This window comes from Gobio gobio (assembly GCF_949357685.1).
Source record: "Gobio gobio genome assembly, chromosome: 13".
NCBI lineage: Eukaryota > Metazoa > Chordata > Actinopteri > Cypriniformes > Gobionidae > Gobio > Gobio gobio.
The window spans coordinates 10,275,899-10,303,374 of record NC_137106.1 but is presented as its reverse complement, the minus strand read 5'-3'; the positions used below and the strand labels follow the sequence as shown (position 1 = coordinate 10,303,374).

Sequence of the window (27,476 nt, the reverse complement as noted above, 5' to 3'; positions counted from 1 at the left end):
ATGGAAACAGCGCTACAGACAGCAGCAGGAATATTAGGCTGCTTTCTCTTTAAAACATGCAGATCCAATATACTGATACTGTTACACATACATTGTCTTTCTTTACTTTTTACGTTCACTTAAGACATAACCGACTGTGTTGACTAGGATACTCACCAAGACGGTCACTTTGACATAATTTTGTGTGAAAGTGTCCATTCAAGCACAAGATGATGTGAAAGAGGCTTTTTGGGCGTGTGCTTCGAATGTACGGAATTAAGTTCGCGTCTTGCCCTTGAATGTTTAAATTGGCAAGGTTTAAAACGCATGCAAATGATCAACGTTCGACGATCTGAGATTTACTCGCATTGTAGAGGGTTGTTTTAGAGTTTTTAGAAAAAATTGATTTTTATAAAACTTGATGGTTTGCCATACATTTTTCTCGCCATGAAAATAGCCAAAGATATTAGTGTTGTCACGAAACCCCAAATTATGACTTCGATATGATACCAGACTAAAAAACCTTGATACCGAAACTGAATCGATACCACAGCAAAAAACAGTAAAAGTAATCGAATAATATGACTACTTACTATTCATTGTTTTATAAATGTATAAAAAAAAAATGCAAAACTCACTTGGCCAGCATAATCCTGTCCTGTATTTGACCATTCCCTCCTCTTTATTTAAAAATAATATAATAATAATAACTACATGCCAGTGTGAACATCCTTACAGAGATTTTTGCAACAATCACATTATCATCAATCATGTTAACTGTAACCTTTCACTTCTGAACAGGCTGGGATGACCAAAATCATATTTCATGATAGTAATAGTTTCATGAGTAATTGAATATTTTAAATGTAATTTTATAATTACAATTTAGATATTTGATTAAATTTTATCTTTGTTAAAAAAAAAGAAGTAAATTACAAACAATATGACAAAAACAGTGCTTTATTTTTAAGCTAGTCTCAGTAGGTCTATTTTAGCCTAGAAATCTAGACGCAGCCTAGCAGCAGCAAATCTAATTTGCAGCCAGGGGCGTCTATCAACTCTCCGTTGGCTTGCGAGCTGGAAAATCCAAACTCTAGTCAGGCCAATCACATCGTGTATAGAATCGGTGGGCGGGCTTAACATAATGACGGCAGAGTTGCAGCGGTTCCGCATGCTAGTCGTAAACAAAGAAGCTGGCGAACAGCGGTCTTTCCAATCGGCTTTGGCCACGACTCTGGAAGACTTGGAGTTAAGCTTTTTTTTATTTTTAGAAAGGAACAAAGAACAGCACTGAAGTCATTCTTAAGAAAGGAAGATGTGTTCGGAGTTTTGCCAACCGGATACGGCGAAAGTTTAATCTATCAACTAGCTCCGCTTCACCTTCTTCATTGCTCTGGTTGGTTGTAGCGCTATCCTATTGTGTGCAGAGGGAATTTGAAAGACAACCAGTTATCCCGCCCCTCGGATTGAGCCCTGCCAATGATGTGTTCCCAGACCCAACATCTTGATGTGGCTCTGGCTTGTCAAGATAGGTCTATTTAACAGTAGTAAAGAGAGAAATTAAATAATCAAATGTAAAAAAAAAAAAAAGCATAGTCTTCACTCTATAAATTACCTATACACTGATTCTTAATAAATATATTAAAGTTATTCAGTCAAGCATGGGGTGGTTTTCCTGTCCCCATGTGAAATTGTGCTTAGGACCCAACGTGGTAGCTGTTTTAAATGCCTGATCAAAAGCTGTTATCATGATGTTTCGTTTAATGGTTCTGGACAAGCAATTGTTTAAAAATAAACTATGAATTCATTGTCATACTAAGTACACACAAACGACATTAATTTGAAATATGTAATTGATTGCTATAATGGGAGAAATAACATGCCTAATTATTTCAATTGATAAACGAAGTAGTACTACCAATACAAAATCATAGTAATGTACCTATAATGTAAATAATAAAGAATAAAAAAAATATATAAATACAGAACAAGTGGACAAAATAAATACAGCAGGGTTTTTATTTATTTTTAATAAACATTAAAGCGGGGCTAGGGCTTTTAAGATGTAGGGTAAGTGCAACCTTGGTGTATAAACTAAGCTAATCGGGTAGCTATATGCAAGGCAAGGCAAGTTTATTTGTATAGCACATTTCATACACCGTGGAAATTTAAAGTGCTTTACACAGAAATGAAGTTAAAATAGTCATAAGTGAATAAAATAAAAATATATATAGTATAATATTTATAATAGGAATTAAAAGGAAATAAAAATAAAGATGAAATCCCCTATCTGGGGTGGAAGAAAAATGCATGATGCATGAGACATGAAAAATGCCATGCTAGTATTGTACAGGTACTGCCATGCTAGTACCTGAAAAATGCGATGCTAGTATTAAGAACGAACTTATAGCTTCGGTTATATACTAGTATATGAAACCTATGATTTGCAAGACGTTAAAGACTTTTTGAATACAATTTAAACAACAAAAATCTAAATGTGATTTTGTAAGAATTGTAATCAGGCTCTGAACAGATTACCCATTACAAGTTCTTTCAGCCAAAAGAATCGCTCTGGGGTCCTAAGCAGACACTATTTCACAGGGTGACAGGATTTCTCATGACACCGGCCCTTTAAGAGCTGCACCGACCCAAAATACTGTAACACATCCGATTTCTCACTCAACTCTGTATATGTTTACTAAAGACATATCCAACTTGGTTTACCTGAATACTCACCAGGACTTGCATTTTTACATATTTTTGACCATATATACCCAATAATCTGCGAAATTGGCATTGTGGTCGCATGCCATCTGACTCTGAGTGAAAGACGTGTGCGGGGCTGCGCGCGCTTTAAGTCAGAGTCCGGCAGCGCGAGCTATTCATATATATATATGAATGTAAACAGAGCTCTGCACTCACGCCTTGACTCCTGCTGTCACACATTGATGCAAATTAAGAAAAACTGCTCTTATTAGAGTGCTGTCATTCTTAAAGTACCTGTACTAATAAAATTTCATATTGTTTCGTTTTTAATAACAGGGTATCGCGATACTTTTCTAGTACCGGTATATCGTGCAACACTAAAAGATATTGAATAGACATGAGCTGATAAGTTGAACACATAATTAAACTTGTCACATTTTCTCTAGCACCAAGGGAATCTTGCATTGCCGGATATAATTGGGAGTGATTTACATAGTATTATTTTAAACCTATCCCCCTAATAACCATCAAAAAGGATGTTTATCCAGAATATCCACAGTTTACCTTATGTGACTTTCATGTCTCATGCATCTTCAGTCCCTGAATGAGATTCTGGAGTCTGTGGATGCACCATTTGAGGTGAGTGAGGGCTTCATCCAGGCCATTTCTCTCACTGTGCCATGGGCCTCACTGCTCCAGGAAAACTGCGCTCTGGAAGTCAGGGGTTTGGAGATGGTGTTCAGGCCAAGACCTCGAATAGGTAGGAAACCTATTTTAAATCGCTTTCTTTTTAGATGATAATCTTGACAAATGCTTTGATTGAAATGCTGTGCATTCTACAATTCTGTGTTTTGTAAAGTTTATTCTTATTTATTATATCTTCATGCTCTAATATTTTGTATATAAAAGTTTGTATTGTTTATGTTGTATACTGTTTTTGTATAATGATCTCTTTTTATAGTAGTTTTAATACATTCTCCGGCAAGTCCATCTTTAATATAAAGTTGAGATCTAAGAGATGTACCGGCAGATCATTTCTTTTGTATTTTGGCGTATGTCAGAGTGAAATGGAAAAAGAAGTGTTGGGCTGAGACTTTGCTCTATCCATTGGCTGTTGATTACATGGAAGCAGACCTAAATCTGAGCTTTCAGTCGATTGGTGGAAAGGGGCATTTATACGGACTAAATTATTAGAGAAGTCTGGTACATTACAAGAGAGAAGTCCTTTTCCCGGAAGATCCAATTATGACCTTTTGATTAAAAAGTACTAGTGCATGCATGAATGAATGAATGAATTGATTTGAAGTGAATGTCCATTCCATGACTACATTAATGATGTGTATGCACATTGTAAATCTTTTTTAGCATCAGGCATGGAGCCCATGTGCTGGTCCAGCTTCATGACCAGCAGTATGCAGCTGGCCAAAGAGTGTCTAAGCCAAAGACTCACTGATGAACAGGGAGAGAGCTTCCAACCTCTGGAGGGTCTGGAAAAGTTTGCTGAGACTATTGAGACAGGTATGCCTCTTCTTTGTAGACCATAAAAATAGTTTTGTTTTATATAGAGCTCAATTACATTTTGTCTGACACCGAACCTTTCCCTGGTCTCTCTGTTAGTGTTGAGAAGAGTCAAGGTTACTTTTGTGGATACTGTCCTGCGGCTGGAACACATTCCTGAAAATTCTAAAACTGGCATTGCCCTCGAACTCCGAATCAATAAGTGAGTTCTGGAGCTGTAATGAAATATTCTCAACTCAACAACAATGATATGATTTCATTTGAATCATCGCCATGCTGTCTGTACATTTTGTGATTATTTAGAATGGTTTACTGTGATGAGAGCGTGGAGGAGGGCTCCAGTGTCAATATCCATCAGCCTACTACATTTGCACATAAGAACCTCACTCTGGACGGAGCCTCTGTGTTCTGGGATGAGTTTTCAGAGTCTGCACGTGCCGGTCCCAAATCCTCCCCAACTCAAACAGTGAGTTCATATCTTCTGCTGTAATCCAAAATCATCTTGCACAATAATAGTGGTCAACCTGAGCCTAACTTAACCCTATAGCAGTTGCTATTTACCAGTTCAATTCCAAAGCCCTCTAAGACAAATGTTCTTTATACATTAAAGGATACTGAACCCAAGCTTTCACCGAGTTGGAACCCAAAAATCATCTGTGAGCCTCATCCTCAGTTCCCAGAGCCTGTGTCTTCCAGTACACCATTCGAGCCAGTGCAGGTGTGCTGCCTTAGTGGGAAACTGGAGCTGTCTGTGGTTCTGAAGCAAAATGAAGCTATGCCCGGAGCTAAGGTGGGTACATGGAGTATACTGTACAGTGAATATATACTCATTTGAATCTAGCTGGCAATAAAGGTATTGCACAGATTAGCTTCCTTCATCACTGTAGTCATTCCTTGAGTGAATGTGTTCCACTACATTTGACAACATCATAAAGTATTCAATGGATTTGTGTAAATTATAAAACAATAGAAACGTTGTTCAAAATGAAAAACAAAACAAACTTATTTTTGTGTCCACAAAGTGGTATTTAAATTAATACATAATTGTATGACGTTTTCTTATCTAATTAATTGACATAGCTAAAAATCTATCAATCTTATTTCGAGTTCACACTGCACGATTTTAGCCCTGATTTTTCACTCACCAACAGATTTTGTGAAATGGGCAAATCTGTGCTCGTTCACCTAAGTGACAATCACGCAGTGTGCACTATCAAAGATATGATCTGAGAGAATCGATTTGGCATGCTAAATATCAGGACCTGTCTGTGATTCAAAATCTTGCTGTGTGAAATGTGTTCTGACTGAAAATTACATTGGCGATGACCTACAGCCGAGAGAGTAAGACACATAGCAGCGGGAAGTTCGGGGAGGAGTTATAGACCAGAATATCAGAATTAATTAGCGTACACAGCTTTACAATTATATCAAACAGAAACAAAGCTCAAACATTTGCTTGACCAGCCACAACAGCAGCACATTGCAAAATTATTTATTTACCTCCAATTCCCTTTGTAGAACACCCAATCCTCAACCATTTCCTCCATAATGTTTTTTTTCTTTTTTGTTGCAAATCAGCACACAGACAATTTGGATCACAAGCTTCTTGCACGCTACCATTTTCAATAACAATTCCAGTCTTGCGCGTGATCTTGGGTTATTTCCTTGTCACTTCTCGTGTAGTTTGTGGACCAGATGGAGTTGTCTGCGACTCTTGTAAAGTCATGCAATGTGTAAACCCCTGTCGCCGATCCATCGTGCAATGTGCACACAGCAGAAACTGAATGCTACCCCAGATAGTCATGCATTAAGTGTATTTTGACTACTCTATCCATTCAGAAATAAAGGCATTTTTTTTTTTAATAGTGAGATTTAATGGCTGGTCTTTTCACAGTTGGATATTGATGGACAGTTTGATTCTCTAATCATGCTGCTCTCACCACAACAAGTCCACCTCTTACTGGACATGTTTGGGGTCTTCTCCAGCTCAGGTGACTTTTCTAAATAATTTTCTATTTAGGATCCTGCCATATGTGTCCCTCATTGAATAAAGTGATTGGTAAAGGGTTTCCAGTGAATGTGACCGACTTTTTATATTGGAATACAGCTGGGCAGGAGTGGTCTGCTATTGGAAAGGACAGGAAGAGTCGGCCCATGCAGCAGGAAGATGAGTATCGCCTCCAATTGGAGCTCAACCGCTGCCTGAAGAAAGACATCATAACAGGTGCCACTGACCAGGACCTGTTTGAAAGCCAGACCACCAGAACGGTGTCCAGCAGAGGTTAGTTTAGCATAGCACATCTTTTACTTCTTAGTACATTCTGCTTTTGCTGAATGTCTATACAGTATATCTCTAACTACATATTTAATTTGTCTCTTATTGGTTGGACAGAGGACGTCTTTTTCTCTATGGCTGATATGGACATGTCTCATAGCCTATCATCTCTGCCTCCTCTTGGGGATCCACCCACGGTGGATCTAGATTTGTCTGTAAATAGCAACTACTCCGCCTCCCTGGGGGAGTCGCCATCTGGAAATGTAACCGTAAGTCTCGGCTTTTGCCCTCTGTGATGCATAATTATTAAATGATAGATTATCCATTCATTAAAGGTGAAGTGTGTCATTTCTATGACACTAGTGTCACCTTGCAGAATTACAAATGTACAGCATATTTTGGAAAAGCCCCTTTTGTGTGTCATGCCTCCCCCAACTCAGACATCACAAATATTACAGGTGCTTGTGAAGGCATATCTCAACAGGTAATAGTAGGCTGGTTATAAATGTACATATTAGGAATACTTGGGTAATTGGGTAACACTCTGTCCAGATCTTATAGGGGCAGTCGTGGCCTAATGGTTAGTCGGACTTGTAACCGGAAGGTTGCGGGTTTGAGTCTCAGGTCCGGCAGGAATTGTCGGTGGGGGGAGTGAATAACCAGCGCCCTCCTCCACCCTCAATACCACGACTGAGGTGAGAGCCTTGAGCAAGGCACCAAACCCCCAACGGCTCCCCGGGCGCCGCAGCGATATGGCTGCGCACTGCTCCGGGTGTGTGTGTGCACTTGGATGGGTTAAATGCAGAGCACAAATTCCTAGTATGGTTCACCATACTTGGCCACACGTCACTTCACTAATAATAATCCCATCCAAAGCATTTGCACAGGTGTTTTTTTTGACATGATGCACCACAACTATTGTCAAAGTAAAAAAAAAAAACTGGAACATATATCTTTCTAAATAGCTGCATGATGATGTTGTATTTAAGCGTCCATTGTAGTGCGTTGCATCGCAATGATCTATTCGCTTTGACGTGATCCTGTCTAATCTTTGATGGTCTAAATGCAACAAAATTCGGCTTGCAGTCCTGTACTCGAAGCTGTATGTCTTTTCCCATGTAACGCATCAACCATGGTCCCTGACCGGCTAAACCCCCTCTGGCTCAGCCTGCTACAGTAGCCATGTCCCAAACTCACTCTATTGGTTGAGTTGGAAAGAGATTGCCGGATCTGAGCGTAGCGTTCAATGTTTAAATGGTGTCTGAGGGCTCCATGTTTACACTTTTTGGGGGAGATAAACCTATGAATGTCGTACTTATAGCAGCCAATGAACAATAAACTGGCTTAAAGTATGTACGATTTATGTTAAAAATAAAGTGTAAATTGTAAAACATTTATTGACACATTCCCTAGACGGTGTGGGATGAGTACATGGATATTCCTAGACAGAAGGAGAAACAGACAAATGAGACACCGCAACTTTCCAGAGATTCTCCGCTCACCCACAAGTTGCTACGGCAGACTTGTGAGTCCCATCATCATCTTTATGATTTATGGTAATTTTTTACCCTAATGGCTGTCTTTAATGAATTATCAACCCTGTGCGTGATCTCTAGCTCATCCATCTAAAGGCCACTGTGATGAGTCCAGGCCTGAGCTGGTTCTCAGGCTGACAGTGGGCAATCTCTGCCTGTCTGTCCTCCATATCGACCCCCTCCCACCTCCAGACTCCTCCCGCAGCCATCTTGCACCAATGGCCTCTGAGTTTTTCCGTATTCTGACTGCAAATCAACTCCCTGGTGGTGGTTTCCTCCAGTCACGAACCGTCTTTGATGAAGCCTGTCCACATGATCATCTCAGGTAAGCTTTCACTTCTTAACTTCTTAAAAATGTTGGTAATATCTATCTGTTTAGTTGAATTTTTTTTTTAAGACAGCCTTGGTGGATGGCAACATCCCAACCCCTTTAGATGTTATGATATGCGACGGAGCCCACTGGCATGTTTTAGCAATATAAACTTGATACATAATACTATAAGAATGGTTGCTTATTATTTTCTTAATCAGCCTTCTTGCAATTATCAGTAATTGAAAATTGGCTGACATTGGATGCGAGTTCACAAAAAAAAGATGAGGAGGGACAGCAATAACTTTGTATTAATTTTAATGCATTGCATTGACGGTAAACTAAAGGTAAAGTAAGTTACTTGAAGTACAAAAGGTAAAGTAAAGTAAGCATGTATAAAGATAGCAAAAAGGACCCAAGACAGAGCCTTGTGGAACTCTGTACTTAACCTTTGCTTCTGTAGCAGAACATTTAAAATGCATTTTCCTTCATCTTCAGGTTCATTGGTCAGGGATTAAAGGTGACATATGAGCACTGCCAAGGCTCCAGTGTACGTATGCTGAACACGGATCTCTCTCTGAGTCAGGTGGAGCTTTTGGAATGCCTGTACTCTACTGACAGCCACACTACAAAGAGTGGAGCCCATTACACAGAGGTACTTTTTGTCTGTTTACAAATTTTATGTGCACAGAATTAATTTCCATAATAATAATAACGATTTTTCTTTTCCTTCTGTGTCAAACATTAGCTTCTAACGTTTGATGTCCCAGCCAGTAGTGAGTCTCCTCCTCCTACATGCCTACATTTACACTACAAACTTACAGAACGCAGAGGCCCGCAGGTAACTGGTAACTTCTTTAGAAGTGTTGATTGGAGCTGATTAGAGTATTTCTTCATACTAAAGTAAATGACCACATGATTATGTCCTTGACTAGTCCATCTCATGGGCGTCGGAAGCAAAAAAAAATGCGGCTGGGTCCTCCCCTTGAAAAACGTTACTGGAGTAGATGTAATTTATATTAAGTACAAATAGTCTGCCTTGTTTACTAAACGTCTGGTTGGACCAGACAAAATTACAGAAGACATCAATTTATTTACAATGGCAACAGTGTAGGGGTAGGGCACATGGCAGAAAGTTTTGACGCAAATCGAAATAAAGCGTCTAACGTGCGTCTTAATAATAAAGTGTATATCGGTTAGGTAAACAGACATGGGCTGAATTAGAGACGGTAAAAGTGAGTGGGTCCAATATCATTGGTCTTAAAAAGTGGGTGGGTCTTGTCCCACCCACATACAATGGTTCCGACACCCATGGTCCATCTATGTTATTTTGTTAGTTGCATTAATTGTTTGATTTATTTTTCTGTTTATTCTTCAAATAAATCTCAATTTAGTCACTTGCAGACCGTACATCATGGTCCAACACTTTTTTTTAATTTTTATCAGGGCGGGCAGGTACGCCTGAGTACTATACCTCGTAAAGCCGAATTGCAGATGGAGCTGGGAAAAGTGCGCTCCGAGTGTGATGTCAGCATTGTGGACAGGCTCAACTCCCTACTCCAGCCTCAGAAATTGGTTACAACAGAGATGATGGCATCTCACATGTACACCTCCTACAATAAACATGTCAGTCTGGTGAGAAACATTAGCGACTCTCTCCCTGTACTTTAATTGACTTTCTTTTCTTTTACTTGTATATCACTTATTGTGGTTGCGTGTTTTCCTCACAAGCACAAAGCCTTCGCAGAGGTCTTCCTGGAGGATAGTCGCACCCCAGCGAACTGCCACATGTCTGTGTCAATAAATGCACCTCTACTGGTGCTAGTGGTGCGGTTTCCAATCCCAGACCTGCGCTCGGATCAGGAAAGAGGCCCCTGGTTTAAAAAGTCCCTACAGAAAGAGCTGCTTCAGCTGGAACTGGAGGATCTGGAGCTCAAGACGGAGTTCACTGGAGGAAACTCATCAGAGCAGAACAAGATGGAGCTCACTTTCAAAGAGCTCAGCGGTACTAATTTACTAACAGATTGATCCTGATCATGCCATAAAAATAATCTTGCAGCTTTGCATTTTGAGTGAATTCTGAAAGTAATCATTGAATGAGGAATGAACTCAAATGTTCCTTGTTCCCCAAATGTTGGACTCAAAAAGCTTCGCTTCTTCTTTTCTAAAAAGAGTAAACCATATTTTATGTCCGCTAGATTTGCAGTTCCTGAAGGTTTCTGTATAGTTTTCTTGTTTTTTGTTGTCTCAAAAAGCATCAACACAAACACAACACTGTCTTTCTAGTATAATGGCACCAATAAATGATTTAATAGAGGCAGAAAGAGAATACCAATTTAGTATGAAAAAAATTATCTAGAGAATGATTCAAAAAGTAATTTTTTTTAAATATTAATGAATGGTAATATGCAAATTGTACAATTGTCATCTGTGCTGGCTAGATTTTTGCACAGTCTAACAAAATAAGTCAGGTTTGAGATTCTTAATTTAATTTTACATTTCTTAGTATAAAAGATATTGGAGAGATGATATTGCAATACAAAACCTTATAACTTATTATCTAAAAATATTAGAATGTTGTTTTTTTTACACAATTAATCACACAATGTGTTTTCTGTTACTCTAGGGTCATTCCAAAAAGACAAAGATCACCCTGCACCCAGGTTCTTACGAGTAGCTAACACCATGGAGGAAGACATGACATCATCCGACTGTGGCAAATTCGACTGGCCCAGGTAGGCTGTGTTCTGTTCATAGTCATTCTGTGGCTCTTTACTGATAAAATTAACCCAAATACAGAAACTAAACTATTTTCTGCTCAATTCTCATTTAGAGTGGTTTTAAAGGTGAACCCCAAGGCTGTGCGCTCCATCTTAGAGCGTGTAACGGCTGAGGAAGATGAGGAAGAAGCAGGCGGTCACTCACAGGAGGAAGAGGAGGAAGAAGAAGGAGCCGCCCACTCTTTGAAGGATGTGTGTGATTTTGGCAAATCTGAGCCATCCCCTTTCTCCTCACGACGTGTCATGTATGAGAATGAGGAGGTATGGAGATTTTTATTTTCTCTCTGAAATTAATGTTATATTTATAATATAACATCATATAATTAGGGATGCCAAAATTAGCGCGTTAACTCATGCTATGTTTTTTTCCAGTTTAACGTGTGAAAATTATTTAACGCAATTATCGCAGTATCCATTTTGTTGTGTCATTCTTTTGGCTGCGCCACTGTGTATGATCACGCTATCATTCAAGTGCTATTAAACCATTCAAGCGCGATCAGATGCAAAAATAAGAACTTAAATCTGTCTGTTAATCTCCTGTCTGGGTGACACATACACACTTGTGCACACTGAAAGACACTTTTATGTTTATTTTGTTACCATAATAAATATAATATGATTTAATATAATGTAAAATAATATAATAGCATTTTTTGCCTATTCTTAGTGTGTTAAGAAAATACATGCACCCATTATGAATCAACTACCCACATAGATTTAGTAATGATATGTAATTATTAATCATGGATAATAACTTTGCGCAGATGGTCATCCCAGGAGACGTGGTGGAGATGATGGAATTCCAAGATAAAACCATGAGCAACTCCCGCTACATCCTTGAGCTGTTTTTCCCTAATGTGCAGCTCTCTTTGCCCAATAAAGACTTTTATGAGAAACTACACAACAGGTAATTATTATTAATGCATGAATAAAACCACAGTTTTGTCTTATAAATCTACATCATCAAACTTCATATTCATGTTCTTGTGAGTTTCAGCTACCATGTGCTATTTTATTTATTTTTTCCCCACCAGGATTAATAATGATCTGCTGCTTTGGGAACCCACCGCTCCATCTCCAGTGGAGACAGTGGAGAACATCCCGTATGGGGTGGGTCTGTCTGTAGCCAGTCAGCTCATCAACACGTACAATAAAGACAGCTTCAGTCCGTTTAGATCTACTGGCCCTGAGGGTAAAGATCATTTCCCCTTCTGCTCACCTAAATGTTTAATGTCAGACTCAACAAAGCTTTTTGATACTATTTGCCAGCAAGATGTTATTTTCAGATAATAATTTCATTTAACATCCTGTTTCTTTTGTTGTGGATTTGTTTCCCATTATGTGTGTAAAGAGGAAGATAGTGGTTCTGAGGAAGAGTTCCTGCAGTATTACACCCCTGCTGAACTGGGCTATAGGAACAGAAGAAAGAAGAGGAGTAAGATGCAGCCTAAGAACTCCCAGAGCCTCTTTTCCATCGTCCTGTCTGTTAACCACGGCCTGCTGGCTCTGCGCACACACCTAAAGGTACTACATCAACATCGCAAAGATAGTGCTTCAATATTGAGTCATTATATATAGCCATGGCTTTATGTAATAAATGCCAATACTTCCAGCAGGATGATAATAGTGCGTTACAAAAAAAACACGGTGAATTCTGGATGGAGGTGAAAAACGGGACTCTGTTTGGTGTGACGCAGCATGAAGGCTATAAAGACCAGCATTATGTCTGCTTCCACACGTCTCAGGCCTGCCTCTATCACCACGGTAAACAAAACATTTTGTTTGTGTTCTTTTTCAGTTAAGTTTTATAATGGTCTGTATAGATTCTTGGTACATTTATTGTTATTGTGTAAACCGAAATATATGCTCCTACTTAGGTACTTATAATGAGAGAAGAATATTATCATACTTAATAATCCTAAATATGAGATGATATTTGTATGTATGAAGACTTTTTTTTTCTTCTTCCCATAATTGTGTATCTAATTCCTCAGGCACGGTGGACGGGGATGCCCCTGAGTGGAGTGTTAATCTGCCCTGCAGGATGCGTCCTCATTGGCTGGAGCCTGTTATCTATGCGTCTGAATCGGCCCCAGAGAGGGCTTCTCCCTCTGAAGGGCTCAGTTTGGAGCCCCACAGCATGCTGTCTGTCGCTGTAAAGATTTCCTCCCACAACACCGAACGCAATGTCAAGGTAAGACACATAACTGGCATAGACAAATGCTTTTGAAAAGTTCAACATAAATCACTGTTTTAAAAGAAATGTATACTTGTATCCAGGAAGGATGTATTAAATTGATCAAAAGTGAAACTAAAGACCTTTTCTTACATAGTTACAAAATAATGCTATTTCAAATAAATGTTGTTTTGCACTTTCTATTCATCAAAGAATCTTGGAAAAATATTAAGCAGTACAACTGTTTTCAAGATTTTTAATAAGAAATGTGTCCCAAGGATTTAAGCAGTATATTGGAATGATTTCTGAAGCATCATATGACACTGATGATTTTAGCAATGGCTGCAGAAAATTCAGCTTTGACATCACAGGAATAAATAAAAAGAAAAGTTATTTAAAATTGTTACTCTATTTTATAATATAACTGTTTTTTACTATATTACTGGGCAAATAAATGCAGCCTTAGTGAGGCTTCTTTAAAAAAACAAAAACTTTTTAGTGTTGTTTGTGTGTTTAAATTTGTAACTGGATCTGTCTGTATGTCTTTCTGTGTTTTCAGGAGTTTCTCATTGCCGTTGGCATGAGGGGAGTCACGCTGGAGCACAGAGTGGTGCCTTCAAGTCTGGGCTGGTATGACCAGGTAATAATAATAATAATAATATATACAAAACTTCATGCAAATCACCTGAAATAAAAGCGCTTGTGGGCTTAGGAATGCTGGATTGCATCTTAAAAAGTTGTAGTGATAATTGACTCAATTAGTAACAAACTGATTAATTTATGTCTAAAGCCCTATTTGGACAGGAGTAGTTTTCCAGGGGGACGTTAGAGAAATTCATGTTTCACAGACGTACTTGGCAGATTCGGATGGGATTAAAATAGCAAAGTCGTTTTTTTTTTCTTTCTTTTCTTCACACAACCTCTGTAACTCAGCAGCCCTCTGAGAAATCTATTCCCGTCCGAATGCGACTGTCTGTGATTGCTGACGCTTCTCCTCATCTGTTTTTGACCTACCGTTTGCACACCACCCTTCAGCATGATTTCATTTAGTTTCAATATGGATGGTATTTGACGAAAAAATATACCATCAGTAAATAGAGGCAAATTGTGGAAACTGTGAAAATATATATATATATATATATATATATATATATATATACATTTTTTTTTTTTTTCCACTGCTATAAACTTGTGAAGTTTACTTAGAGTTTTTCTGATAAATTAAAAGTATATTAACAAATAATACATTTAAAGACACATGTCATACTTGATGCATGCAAGCACAGCACAGCACATGACTGCCTGTAATGTCCATGTTTAGAAAACACACTCCCACCTCTGTAATGTTAGTCCCGTCAGAAGAATTGGTACATCACAGACGGCGAGTGTTAAGAATTGTATCTCAAACGTAATTTAGAAAACTAGTCCTGTCCGAATGGGGCTTAAGACTGTAGTTACTTTATCTGTGCCAAACCTCATTGGTTGTCTTTCCACTGTAGATAGTCGACTTCTTAAATGTGTCAGATGAGCCGGTGCTTGGCTACTTGCCCCCATCATCTGTGTCCACCCTCCACCTGCATCTATGGAGCTGCTCCCTGGATTATAGGTGATGCAAGCACTATCTTTTCCAATACATCAGCTATCCAGTATTTAAAGAGCAAACAGTGCCTCCTAAAACTGTTTGGGTGCTTACAATGGATGAATTTCATCGCATTTCAAATTCATTCAAGTGGCATCTGCAAACTAATGAGGATCAGAACCATATCAAAAAGTGTCTTCATTTTGAACTTTTTAAAATGTTATTTAGAATGTAAAAAATAAATAAAAAAATGTACCTTTAGATGTACATTAGATATTAGAATTCAATTGTCATAATTGCACAGAATGTATTTATTGTGCTTTTCTATTAAAAGACCATTTGAATCTAAGCCGTAGTTTTCTCTCTCTAGACCTTTGTATTTACCTGTGAGATCTCTGCTGACGGTGGAGACCTTTAGCATCTCCAGCAGTGTCTCTTTAGATCGCTCTTCCTCCAGTTTGAGGTAAAAACTCACATTGACACAACATCAGTTCTTGACTTTTTTTTTCTGTCTATAACCGAACATTTCCTACTTACTTTTTTCTATTCGTTTATGCTTTCTTCCCTTATAGAATCATTTTAGATGAAGCTGTATTGTTTCTGTCTGACAAGATCAACGCTGTGTCTGTTAATCTGGCACGAGGTGAGGAGTTCTACACGGCTGTGCTGTTTCAGAATATGTCTACAAAGCACTCTGGCTTCATTTTCTTATTTTTGTGTTTTCAGACTATGTGCAGGTGGTTGATATGGGGACTCTGGAACTGAGGATCACTGCAGTCAAACCAGGAGCAGATGGCAAAATTGTATGAAAGTCCTTTTTAACCTCTTCCCTGTCACCGTCTTACGAACTCAAAATTCATCCTGTGAAAATCGTTTTGAAATTGGACGTTGCGTTACCATGGAAATGGTACTTTAAATTATTCTAGCAGGCTCCTCCCCTAGTGGGCGTCGTCATGTTTTATATTACAACATTTATTTTAACTACGATAACACATATCGTCGGAAAGGAGTCTCAGGGTTCCATATTTGGTGACTATTTTGATGGAAGGGATATTTGGACAGAAATTTACAGAAAAATGCATCAAAAAAACAATCAATGGAATATGTGTGACACCCGGTGGCTATTTGTGATACAGCGCCTAAACAAAATCTCATGGGAACTTCAATTTTTGTGATATCAACTTCAAATTTGGAACACAACTTGGTTAGACATATGGCTTTGATTTTATAGTAATTTTAGATAAAACATTTTTGTAAAATATATATTTTATATAAAATAAAAATATTTAGTACAGTATTTTTTTATTTACAGTAAATTTAAATTTCCATAACTTTTTCATACTTTCATATTTTGAATTGTGTTCACTTCAGTAATAATCTGCCAAGTGTCATCTTTAAAACAAGACCAAACATAGGTCTATATTCCAAAGCATTCTTGAATTACAGCCCATTAAGTTTGGATAGTGCATTTTCATGTGTATTCTCAAAAAGGGGGGTGACAGGTAAGGGGTTTTAAAACAAGTTTTCTACTCTTATGCAGAATGTTGCAATGTCTTTATCTTATGGCATTTATGTCTCTGTAGACGGAGCCAAGGTTTGAGCTGCGTTGCTCAAGTGATGTTATTCACATCCGCACCTGTTCAGACTCCTGTGCCGCTCTTATGAACCTTATCCAGTACATAGCCAGCTATGGAGATCTACTGCCCCCTTCTGGACTGGAGGCCAAACGCAGAAGCACTAAACAAAGGGTGAAGGTCAGTTCAATTGAAAATCTGTCTTAAAGGGATAGTTCACGCAAAAATGAAATTTACCCATAATTTACCCTCAAGCCATCCTAGGTGTGTATGACTTTTTTTTTTTTTCTTTCAGCCAAACACAATCTTGAGTTCTATTTAAAAATATCCTGGCTCTTACAATCTTTATAATGGGGGTGAATGGTACCTTAGATTTTGAAGACCAAAAAAATGCATCCATCCATCATAAAAGTAATCCATACGGCTCCATGGGGTTAATAAAGGCCTTTTGAAGCAAAGCCAAGCTTTTTTGTAAGAAAAATATCCATATTTACAACTTTATAAAGTGTAATTACTGGCTTCCAGTAACGGCCGTACACGAGTCTAGTTCCGGCAGAAGAGTGACCTCAGAGTAGACGCCTCTCACTAGGTGCGTTTACATGGAGCACTGTAATCGGTTTAAAACCCCCATCCGAATAAAAATACTCCATATAAACACCTCAATCGGAATAAAAATGGCCAAACCGAATGAAATTGTAATCGGTTTGAGAGGGGTGGGATAAACCTTTCCATGAACTGATCAAACGAAACATTCCACCATGTAAACGATCTGATCCGATTACTTTGAATGCACGTCTTTCTGTGACGTGATATACAGCGCGCGCCTCCTCAACTGAAGAGTGCGCGCCGCGCTCACACCAGGCTAATGTTGACAAGAGAGGAAAGTTCATTTTTCTGAGGTATTAAAGTTTTTATTTCGTAACATGTTATGATGTTTGAATAATGACACAGACATAGCCTGGCTACACAATCTCATCTTGACAGCGTTTGTCCTAGGCTTCAACTGCGCCTGACAGAATAATTTGTTTTTCTGAGGTGATTCTTACACTTTACGACAAATAATAAATGGCTTTTATAAAACTGTACAAGTCCTGGTGGCCGTTGAGAGCTGCCATTTCAACGGGGAACATTCAAGATGCTCTCTGTTTCTCGTTAGTTAAGTTGGCTATAAAAAAAAATTCAACAACTTCACATTGGTTAAGTAACATTACCCACAGTCTACTTTAATTACTTTTGTTAATATTTATACCTTTGTGATTATGGTATCTTTCCTTAATAATCTGAAATAGTACTACTAATAATGATGCTGAGCACATCTTGAATGCTTCATTCATGTTTCACCGACCGAATATCCTATGTTTTTATTAATAATTTGAGTGCATTTTATTGTTAATTTTGTGTTTTTCAAAATAAATGAATTGAATTCATTTTTGATTCCGCATTCATCATTCACAGCTGTTGAAATAGCCATTGTATAGGACATAAATTTGGTTAAACTACTGCATGTCCGCCCACAGAAAAATAAATAAATATAAAAATTACCAACACACTATTGATCCACGATACTTACGAATCTGAGGCGGCAGACAAACTGTGTGCGCATGTCACAAAAGGATTCCTACTGAAAGTCAGCACATGTAAACACCAGATCGGTTTAGATAACGTCTCATGTAAACAGTCCACCGAATCTTTCAATCGGAATGACAAAAAAGTGCGCATATAAACGTGGCTACTGTTCAAACAAATAGGGCAACAAACTCAAGCTCCTCCTTCTCTTATATTTGAAATTCTCCAACATTTCTCTTTAATAATTCTTGTTTTAGACTTCAAATTTGTGACCGGTGTTTTGTTTTGCTCTATCCTCTGTGCTTCCACGTTCGTCAATACGTCATGCATCAAGTCAGAGATCGCTCTTCTGGAAGCCAGTGATTATTGTTTATAAAGTTATAAATATGGATATTTTTCTTACACAAACACATCACTTCACTTCAGAAGGCCTTTATTGACCCCCTGGGGCCTTATGGATTACTTTTATGATAGATGTGCTTTTTTGGGCTTCAAAATCTAAGGTATCCCATTATATAGCTTGAAGAGCCAGGATATTTTTTCATGGAACTCTGATTGTGTTTGGTTGAAAGACGAAAGTCATATACACCTAAGGATAGCTTGAGAATTAGTAAATTATGGGATAATCATCTTTTTTGGGTGAATTAACCCTTTAACATGCCGACAATGACACATTCCATTATGCTTAATATTAAAAATCACACTATCAACGTAATTATTATCAGACAACCTTGCCAAATGTTTTGATTAGTTGAGGAGTTGTTAGCTTATGAGCTGTTGTTATCATTTAATGTTCTCCAGACTGAAGCAGTGAGCCGCCCACCAGCTCCAGCTCCTCTACTTCCTGAAGCGGAGCAGCAGATTCTTCAGGATCTGATGAGTGATGCTATGGAAGAGACAGACAGCCTGCAGAACCATATGCTACACCAGAACGGTCAGACTCTACTCTTGTGTTGTTTTTTTTGTGATTGGCTTTTCCAAATTTCTCAATCGGGCACTTATTTTAAAACCATACATTAAACAACATTCGCCATCTATTTTTACCAATATATATAATCTGATTTATTTCTGAGTGAAACAGGATATGCAGTGATGTATGGCAGAGCTTTAATAATATCAATCAGTAATTGATTGGATTGTTAAAAGTTGCTGTTATGTAGCTGAATGGAGCCCGGTGGTTAAAGGGGAGGTAGTAACCTCAGCAGAAAAGGAAAGTCGTATCATAGGTGGCACCGAGTTATATTTTGATCAGAGAATTTTTATCTTTGCTTCAAAATGCTAGTGTGTATCTGGCATGTTATTCCATTTTCCAAAATGTTCTCATCCACACTGAAACTCACCTTTCTGCACATAAACCCTCATAAAGGCTCACTGAGATGATACAGACGGAATAAGACATAATAAAATGATCCTGCCAGAAGAATAGCATGATGTCTTTATTTAGCAAAATGACACACCGCTCATATCTTCATCGCTACAAGTTACCGAAAGCCAAACCACACACAAAAAATTGCAACACATGGTAGTCACACGTTTGTCTAGCGCAAAGCGGATCTCTCACACCAAATGAAGTGACCGACAATCTAGTTGTCCAATCCAGTTCTGTTCACACAGTGCGTGTTTTCCAAGAATGTGTTTGTGAGTAACAGCTTTGAGGACTCAACTAAAATTAAATTTAAGCTGAATGGAAATATTAAAACTAATAAAAATGAGAATAGCACACAACGAAATTTAAAATGAAAAAATAAATATAGCTGCCAATTCAAAATATTAATAAATATTATAATAGAATATGAATATGAATAAAATAACACATCTTGCATTGAGTCTATCTGTCTTTTGTATAGGTATCAACGATGACCCTTCACATGATCATGAGCCACCCCGTTCTGATCTCTTCCTTTTCCCTGATGAGAGTGGAAACCTGGGGCAGGACCCGAGCCCCACGTACCCAACCCTGCACTCGCCGCTCATCTCTCCTCCTGCCCCCTCTGTGCTCCACGACTCTGATGACTTCTGCATCCTGGACACGCCGGGCTCTAGAATAGAGGTGAGATCTTCATTTCATACATATTTCAGGCAGAAATGCATTTATAGCATATACATATATGCACATAGAATAGCTTTGTGTGAACAAATGACTGAAATTCAAGATGTTGTTCACATTTTTGGGTTAACTGTTTAAAATCGAGATCTTAATTAGTGTATGCATGGCTTGAGCAAAGTGTTTTGTCTATCAGGAACGGGATGAGGAACCTGTGGTAAAGAAGCTAACCTCTGAACCTATCCTGGTGAAGGAAGAACATTTCAGTGTCCCCCTGGAGGGCAGCACCTCGAATAGGGGGCCACTTAATTTCCCTGTGCCGGAAATCAGATACCTGGTCAAAGAGATCTCTGTTGTGTGGCACCTCTATGGAGGAAAGGACTTCGGCGGTGGCGCACTGTCCTCATCACCAGCTCGCAGTCAAGGGTACATATTTGGATTTGGGCCACTCTTGATTGAAAATCATGCTTCATATAAAAACGACATGTTTTATAAGTGTGTATTCAGAGAGCATGTGTGTTTGTGCGTGTGTGTAGGTGCACTCCTCACAGCTCTCCATCACAGACTCCTGTAAGACAGGTGAGAAGAGGCTCGCGTGCTGGAGGAGGATGGGGCAGAAACCATGATGTTCTGATGGAGATTCAACTCAGTAAGGTCAGAGAAACATTTGAACACATTTATTTGTGTTCATATATTAAGTAGGCATATATATATATATATATATATATATATATATAGCTTAAAGGGTTAGTTCACCTAAAAATGAAAATTCTGTAATTGAATTACTCACTAATAACCCGCAAGTTTTTTTTTAATGTAATCCGAGAGCTCTCTGAGCAATTTAATTAACACTCTCAAGGCCCAGAAAGGGGGTAAAAACATTAAAATAGTCCATGTGACTCCAGTGGTTCAACCTTAATTTTTTTAAGTCACGAGAATACTTTGTCCGCAAAAACAAACAAAAATAACGACTTTATTCAACAATTTCATTCTAGCCTGTGCCAGTCTCCTACACAGTTTATGTTGTAAATACAGTGCAACTCCCATGTCGTGTCCCATGTCACATGCGTCGTGTTGCTCATGTGAACAGCATCAGCTGCCGTAGAACTCTAAAGCGCTGCACAACAGAAACTGCGTAGAAGACTGACAAAGGCGAAAATGAAATTGTTGAGTGAAGTCGTTATTTTTGTTTGTTTTTGCGCACAAAGTATTCCTGTTGCTTCATAAAATTAAGGTTGAACCACTGGAGTCACATGGACTATTTTAACGATGTCTTCACTACCTTTCAGGACCTTGAAAGTGGTAATTCAATTTAAAATTTTAAAGTTGTTTATCAAAAACAACTCCTTGCAGTGTCACGCTGTCTGACACACACACGCACACAAGCACACACGCACACACACAAGCCGTTCTTTTTTCGTGTCTTGTTACACACTCAAACTGTCAATGCTTTCTTTTCCCAGAAAGAATGTGAAACAACACTCAAATTATATCATTCTGTTTTTAAATAAACATTTTTATATAATTTAAATCGATTTTACACACTTAAAGCAATATCGTATCACGTATTGAATATCACATTATTACACACACATATAAACACACATTTATATGTTAGCAGCCCTAGTTTTTATTTTTATTAGTTAACTGCTTTAAAATGTTCCCAAAAATGACATGTAGCTACTTTATCATGTCAGTCATAGGGCAGCACTGACAAGTTTCTGTGCACATGTGTTTCCATCTGAGTGTGTGTTTGTACAGCATGCCTATGTGTTTGCATGTAGAAAGAGAGCGGGAGAAAGAAAGCTTTCAATAGATAAAATAAAATATAGGCAATTTAGTAGGAAAAACGTATACATTTGTTTTTATTGTCATTCAGTGTTTTCGTGGATGATGGTTATTTTACTGTTGTTGGCCATGAGGACCTTTGAAATAACTTAAATAATTTATTTGACAAATTGATATGGAACTGGAAAGTGAATGACAGACCTGGAAATGCTACATAGCTGTGCATTTACTTGAAAACAATTGCACGCCTTTAGTTAGAACGTTCAATCAGAATCAAGCCTTCAGCAGCCCTGGGGTATAATCAGTAATTAACCATCTAATAATCCAATTCAGAAAAATCAAATACCATGTGGTCCTTCATGTCTTTTTTAAGGTACGGTTCCAGCATGAGGTGTATCCTCAAATGGCTCCAGAGGCAGGCGTTTTGACGGAGCAGCCAGTGTCCAGACAGGTGTTCTCAGTGCAGGATCTGGAGATACGAGACAGGCTGGCCTCTTCCATGATGAACAAGTTCCTCTACCTGTACTCCAGTAAAGAGATGCCCAGGAAAGCTCACTCCAACATGGTACGATCAAATACACACAGACAGATAATGATCAAATATATTACATGATCTACAGGTGGTTTGTATGGTTTCATCATTTGAGCATGTGCTGTCTGTGTATATCAGTTGACCATCAGAGCCTTACACGTGTGTCCGGAAGCTGGACAGGGACCTCAGGAGTGCTGTCTACGTGTGTCACTAATGCCCCTACGTCTGAACATTGATCAGGTACAGAACTGTTTAATAACTCCCCTCAAATCATATTTTTAACAACATGGTTCAGACTGATGTGTTCGCAAGATGCGACCCTAAAAAGGACAGAATGCTCAAGCATACCTGTTTTTTCTGGTCATAGTCGTGATGTTGCCCGTCACAGTTCAGTACAGGCATCAGAACCGCGTCTCCTCGCAGCAGATCTTTGTTTGTGTGTGACGGAGGGATTCTTGCCGCTGTTTTGACTCCCTTACACATTTTATTAGCTCTTTCTCAGCTGGTCAAAATTCCATTATATGTTGGTTACGCACATACTACGAGCACATTTAGCCCAGCACACAGCATTGTTTTAGATGTTCAGTAAGTTCCATCACAAAATATATATGTAATAGAAGCCAACCAATGAGGTTGTGAACATATAACATACCGAAACTAAAGGTATAAGGATAAGTTCAGTGATAAAATGCAAACGTGAACGCTAAGCGGACCAGGACTGAATGTTTTTTTTTTTAACCAAACGCGAACATGTGACCACATCCTAAATGTCACTGATCCTCCTCATTTCCGTCCCCCCTTTTTTTTTTTTACAGGATGCATTGTTCTTTCTGAAGAACTTCTTCACCAGTCTGGCAGCAGACGTTGAACTGTTTTCCCCACCAGAGCAGGAAGGTAACACTCAATATGCAAAATATAAACTGTGAGGACCTTGAAAACATGAACTGTGTTCCAAATCTTGAGTGAGTTGCCTATCTAGACGACACCTTTTAAGGCAATGTATGTGCACTCAAGTCAAAAAGCTGCGTTCACACCATGTTGTAATTATAGTTGCAAAGACATTCTACTCAGAAATTTCAATTCCAAGGACATGAACAGCTCTATTGCAACACTTAACACCTAAATTAATGTAAACTTCAACTTGCTACTTAAACTTGCTACATAAACTATAGTGTATGTAGCAAGACATTGCATAGTTATTCAACACATCAAACTTGGAATTTTTACCGAATGCAATAATATTCTGAAAATTAAAAGTTTACAAGTTGTAATTACGAGTTCTGCAAAGTACGCTTTTGACGAGTCGGAATCATGTTGTAATGGTAATTCCAACCTGGTGTCAACGCGTATAGAAAGCGAATTGATTTTAAGAAAAGTTGTCTGTCAATATACTTAATTAAATATTGAAAAGCATTGATTAAATCAATATACTTAATTAAATATTGAAAAGCATTGATTAAATCAACTGAATTAAAATTGCAACATTTGACCCAATACTTGCAATGTACTTTTTATTTGTATTTATGCTGACAAAACTTATTGAAACTAAATATCAAGTTGACCAAATTGAGTTTCCTGTGCACTTCTGTTTGTTTGACATGCAGAGTTTCTTCCAATGTAGGCAGTCGACATCGAGACCGCCCTCTAGATCTTGCAACAGCTATTCTGTTCTGCATGCAATGGTTTCATCTGTGACTATTTATTGATTTTGTATTGTAGCATTCTGTGTGTCAATGAAGAAGCCTTCTGGCCCGGAAGTTTCCTGTAGTTTTTCCAAGTACAACGGTGCATCGGCTCAAGACCCTGCGCCCATCATCTCCGTGCCAACACAAAGCCGCTCCAGTCCAAGCCTCGTCCGCACCTGCAGCCAAGACAGCACTGCTGAGACAGACACTGCCTCCACATCTTTCACAGACCAGCCCATATTCTTCAGGTGAGTGAGAGGAAACCGTATTCTTAACCATCTACAACAAGGGTGTCCAATCCTACTCAGGAAGGGCTACTGTCCTGTCCTCTAGAATTGATCTCTCTAGCTTAAGCTAATTCAGGTCTTCAGGACCACTAGACTACTACAGACATGTTTAATTAGGGCTAGAAAGATGGCCGTCCAAAAGCAGAATTGGACACCCCTGATCTAGAACAATGTGTCTAAAATTGTTGAGGTAGGAGTTCATGTTTAATGATTTTGGGGTAAATCAACTGCAAACCAAAAATTATTTTGCTTATGTCGTTTGCCAGAGAGTTCAGATTCACTTCAGAGGTGCCAATTCGATTAGACTACCATGGAAAACACATGGCCATGGAGCAGGTGAGCGATCTACAACATCCAAATGTCAACCAATAGTCTTACTCTTTTGGTAAATATGTTCAGTGTTTTGGTGATGTATACATTATATAAACTATGTATACAATGTATTTATAATTTTTTCCATGTATTTTGAATTTGTGAATTGTAACAAGAGCACAGTGACAACACATATGCAATGATAAGTCAACAAAACGTCTTTTAGTATGAATCAAAGGGTACATTTACACGAATGTGATTACATGAAAAACATTTCAGTTTTTTTAGTACCAGACAACAACATTGTAAAAACAATCCTCGTTCACACGGATCTGCACAAACGATTGAAAGTGCTGTATTCTGCTGCCAGGCCAGTAGTTGGCAATGTTGTAAAGAAACACTACGCGCTTAATATCGACTGAACATGTTACACACGTGCATGACGTCACTGTAAACTACAAAAATGTGAATTTGTGAAAATGGAGACAATAATCGTATCTGTTTCAAAAATTTGAATTTCCCAAAACACTGTTGTCATAAAAACGGGAACCTTTTTATGCATTCTGGCCTATTTATAAGTTGAAAATGGTGTGGTATAAACGGCTCCTCAAATCAATAACTTGCTTGATCACTGAACGGTTCTGCACTGTTTGTTGTAATAAATGGTATTTTCATCTAAATATAAAAAACAAGCTTGTAGTTTGCTCTTAGAAAATAAACAATTAAAAAATTGTAATGTATATGATATAATGTTTGTATCTTGTTCTACAGGGCACATTTGCTGGTATTGTGATTGGACTGACACAACTCAACTGCTCAGAGCTTAAATTACGGCGCTTATGTTACAGACAAGGGTAAGAACAATCAAAAAATGTATTTATAAATGTTTTATTATATTTACCTCACAAGTGTATTTGAACCTGTTTATTCTATCAAATTTTTTTTCCCCCACCCCCAGATTATTGGGTGTTGACAAACTCTTTTCATATGCCATTAATGAGTGGCTGAATGACATAAAGAAGAACCAGTTGCCGGGGCTTCTGGGAGGCGTTGGGCCCATTCATTCCTTGGTGCAGCTAGGTTCGCACAACACATTCATTATTCCACCTGCAATCAAATAAAAAAACAAACAAACAAAAAAACTTGTTATAAAGTACTATTGATCAAATATTAATATTGAGGTTTCATCTTCAGTTCAGGGTTTTAGGGATCTAGTTTGGCTGCCCATTGAGCAGTACCGTAAGGATGGAAGAATAGTGCGTGGCTTCCAGCGGGGCACTGCCTCCTTTGGAACTTCCACCGCAATGGCCGCTCTGGAGCTCACCAATCGGATGGTGCGAACAATACAGGTAAACTCTGATTTCTGACTTTTTGGGCTGACAGACTGTGTGTGAATGTTTTCATCAACATATGACAATGGCAGAGGAACATGGATGTATTAATCATACTGATCACATTAAACACAATAACACACATTCTGTAGCTGAATAATAGTAAAACAGAAATTCTTCTCATTAGATCAAAAAATACTATAGCCAAGTCAAACATTACATCTGTGATCATAGATAACTGCTCTGTTCCTTGACAGTACTCTCTTTTTGAAGCCCATATTAACAGTGTTACCCGTTCTGCATTCCATCATATTAGGAATATCAGGAGTACTGCTACTCTTGTGCATACGCTTAAAGCATTACAATAGTCAATCTGTGATGTTCTGTTTTATGGGCTTCCTTCCAAATCTCTTCATTTATTGCTCCTTCATATCATCATACACACACTTCAGCTTCTGCACTTACACTTGTTCTTCCACACACTCGGACAACTTCCATGGAGTCACAAGCTTTTGGTTACGCGGCTCTTAAATGTCATCTTAACATTAGTTCAGGTAGGCTTTTGTGATTTTAATGTTGTTGTCGTTTGTTGCTTTATTGTCCTTATCGTTTGATGTAATAGTTTTTTTGTATGGACTTTGCAAGGTGTCCTTGAGTGCCATGAAAGGTGCCTATAAATAAAATGTATATAAATATAACTTGTGATCTGTTTTCTGTAGGCGGCTGCTGAGACGGCTTATGACATGGTGTCCCCGGTGCCAGATGAGAGAGAATGCAAAAAGATTAAACGGTACTCTCATTACTGTCTGGCCCATCAGCCAGTGGACCTCAGAGAGGGGGTGGCCAAGGCATACAGCGTAGTAAAAGAGGTATGAGCACTGACGCCTAATATAAATGTATTCTTAGATGACACACTTTCTTAAAGGGTTAGTTCACCCAAAAATGAAAATTCTGTCATTAATTACTCACCCTCACGTCGTTCGAGACCTGTAAGACCTCCGTTCATATTCGGAACACAAATGAAGATATTTTTGTTGAAAGCTGATGGCTGAGAAAGGCCTCCATTGGCATTCAGTACACTTATACTCCCAAGACGGATAAAAGGCACTCAAAACATCGTTACAAAGTCCATCTCACCACAGTGACTCTACAATAATCTTACGATGCGACGACAATAGTTTTTGTGCGCAAAAAAAAAACTGCCTTCCGTGTGTGCCTCCACGACGCATGCGCGAGAATATGACGCAGATCCGGTGTTCGGACAGATGACCCAGAAGCGATTTGTTTACAATCAGATGAAGATGCGCGTATCTCAGCTGTTGGATTCTACATTGATCGTGCTTTAGGTCTCGGCGTAGTGCTCAAAATGGGGTTAGAGTGTGCATTTCATGGAATCCCGAGCCCCGGTGCTACGTCATATTCTCGCGCATGCGTCGTGAAGGCACACGCGGAAGGCAATAACAAGTCGTCGCATCGTAAGATTATTGTAGAGTCACTGT

At 38.6% G+C, this 27,476-nt stretch overlaps 1 protein-coding gene across 2 annotated transcripts in view; it reads left to right on the top strand.

The window, feature by feature from the left end:
- atg2b (autophagy related 2B) overlaps positions 1–26,965 on the top strand; it is a 33,550-nt gene extending 6,585 nt beyond the window's left edge. The window contains exons 3-42 of one of the 2 annotated variants that reach the window (XM_079832665.1): positions 3,283–3,445; positions 4,051–4,203; positions 4,303–4,405; positions 4,507–4,669; positions 4,814–4,993; positions 6,098–6,194; positions 6,311–6,484; positions 6,596–6,747; positions 7,892–8,003; positions 8,095–8,338; positions 8,822–8,978; positions 9,072–9,164; positions 9,770–9,958; positions 10,055–10,328; positions 10,950–11,058; positions 11,157–11,364; positions 11,868–12,010; positions 12,138–12,295; positions 12,455–12,627; positions 12,720–12,867; positions 13,098–13,297; positions 13,839–13,919; positions 14,779–14,885; positions 15,229–15,321; positions 15,431–15,501; positions 15,585–15,661; positions 16,442–16,612; positions 18,800–18,932; positions 19,846–20,048; positions 20,239–20,468; positions 20,579–20,696; positions 22,204–22,395; positions 22,501–22,602; positions 23,178–23,256; positions 24,082–24,295; positions 24,601–24,670; positions 25,418–25,500; positions 25,605–25,726; positions 25,841–25,995; positions 26,697–26,965. In XM_079832665.1, the coding sequence (XP_079688791.1) occupies positions 3,283–3,445; positions 4,051–4,203; positions 4,303–4,405; positions 4,507–4,669; positions 4,814–4,993; positions 6,098–6,194; positions 6,311–6,484; positions 6,596–6,747; positions 7,892–8,003; positions 8,095–8,338; positions 8,822–8,978; positions 9,072–9,164; positions 9,770–9,958; positions 10,055–10,328; positions 10,950–11,058; positions 11,157–11,364; positions 11,868–12,010; positions 12,138–12,295; positions 12,455–12,627; positions 12,720–12,867; positions 13,098–13,297; positions 13,839–13,919; positions 14,779–14,885; positions 15,229–15,321; positions 15,431–15,501; positions 15,585–15,661; positions 16,442–16,612; positions 18,800–18,932; positions 19,846–20,048; positions 20,239–20,468; positions 20,579–20,696; positions 22,204–22,395; positions 22,501–22,602; positions 23,178–23,256; positions 24,082–24,295; positions 24,601–24,670; positions 25,418–25,500; positions 25,605–25,726; positions 25,841–25,995; positions 26,697–26,852 (5,850 nt within the window). In that variant the 3' untranslated portion in view covers positions 26,853–26,965. Of the gene's footprint in view, positions 1–3,282; positions 3,446–4,050; positions 4,204–4,302; positions 4,406–4,506; positions 4,670–4,813; positions 4,994–6,097; positions 6,195–6,310; positions 6,485–6,595; positions 6,748–7,891; positions 8,004–8,094; positions 8,339–8,821; positions 8,979–9,071; positions 9,165–9,769; positions 9,959–10,054; positions 10,329–10,949; positions 11,059–11,156; positions 11,365–11,867; positions 12,011–12,137; positions 12,296–12,454; positions 12,628–12,716; positions 12,868–13,097; positions 13,298–13,838; positions 13,920–14,778; positions 14,886–15,228; positions 15,322–15,430; positions 15,502–15,584; positions 15,662–16,441; positions 16,613–18,799; positions 18,933–19,845; positions 20,049–20,238; positions 20,469–20,578; positions 20,697–22,203; positions 22,396–22,500; positions 22,603–23,177; positions 23,257–24,081; positions 24,296–24,600; positions 24,671–25,417; positions 25,501–25,604; positions 25,727–25,840; positions 25,996–26,696 lie in introns of both variants that reach the window. The other variant, XM_079832664.1, reaches the window with a different exon arrangement.
- The last annotated feature ends 511 nt before the right edge of the window (positions 26,966–27,476 follow it).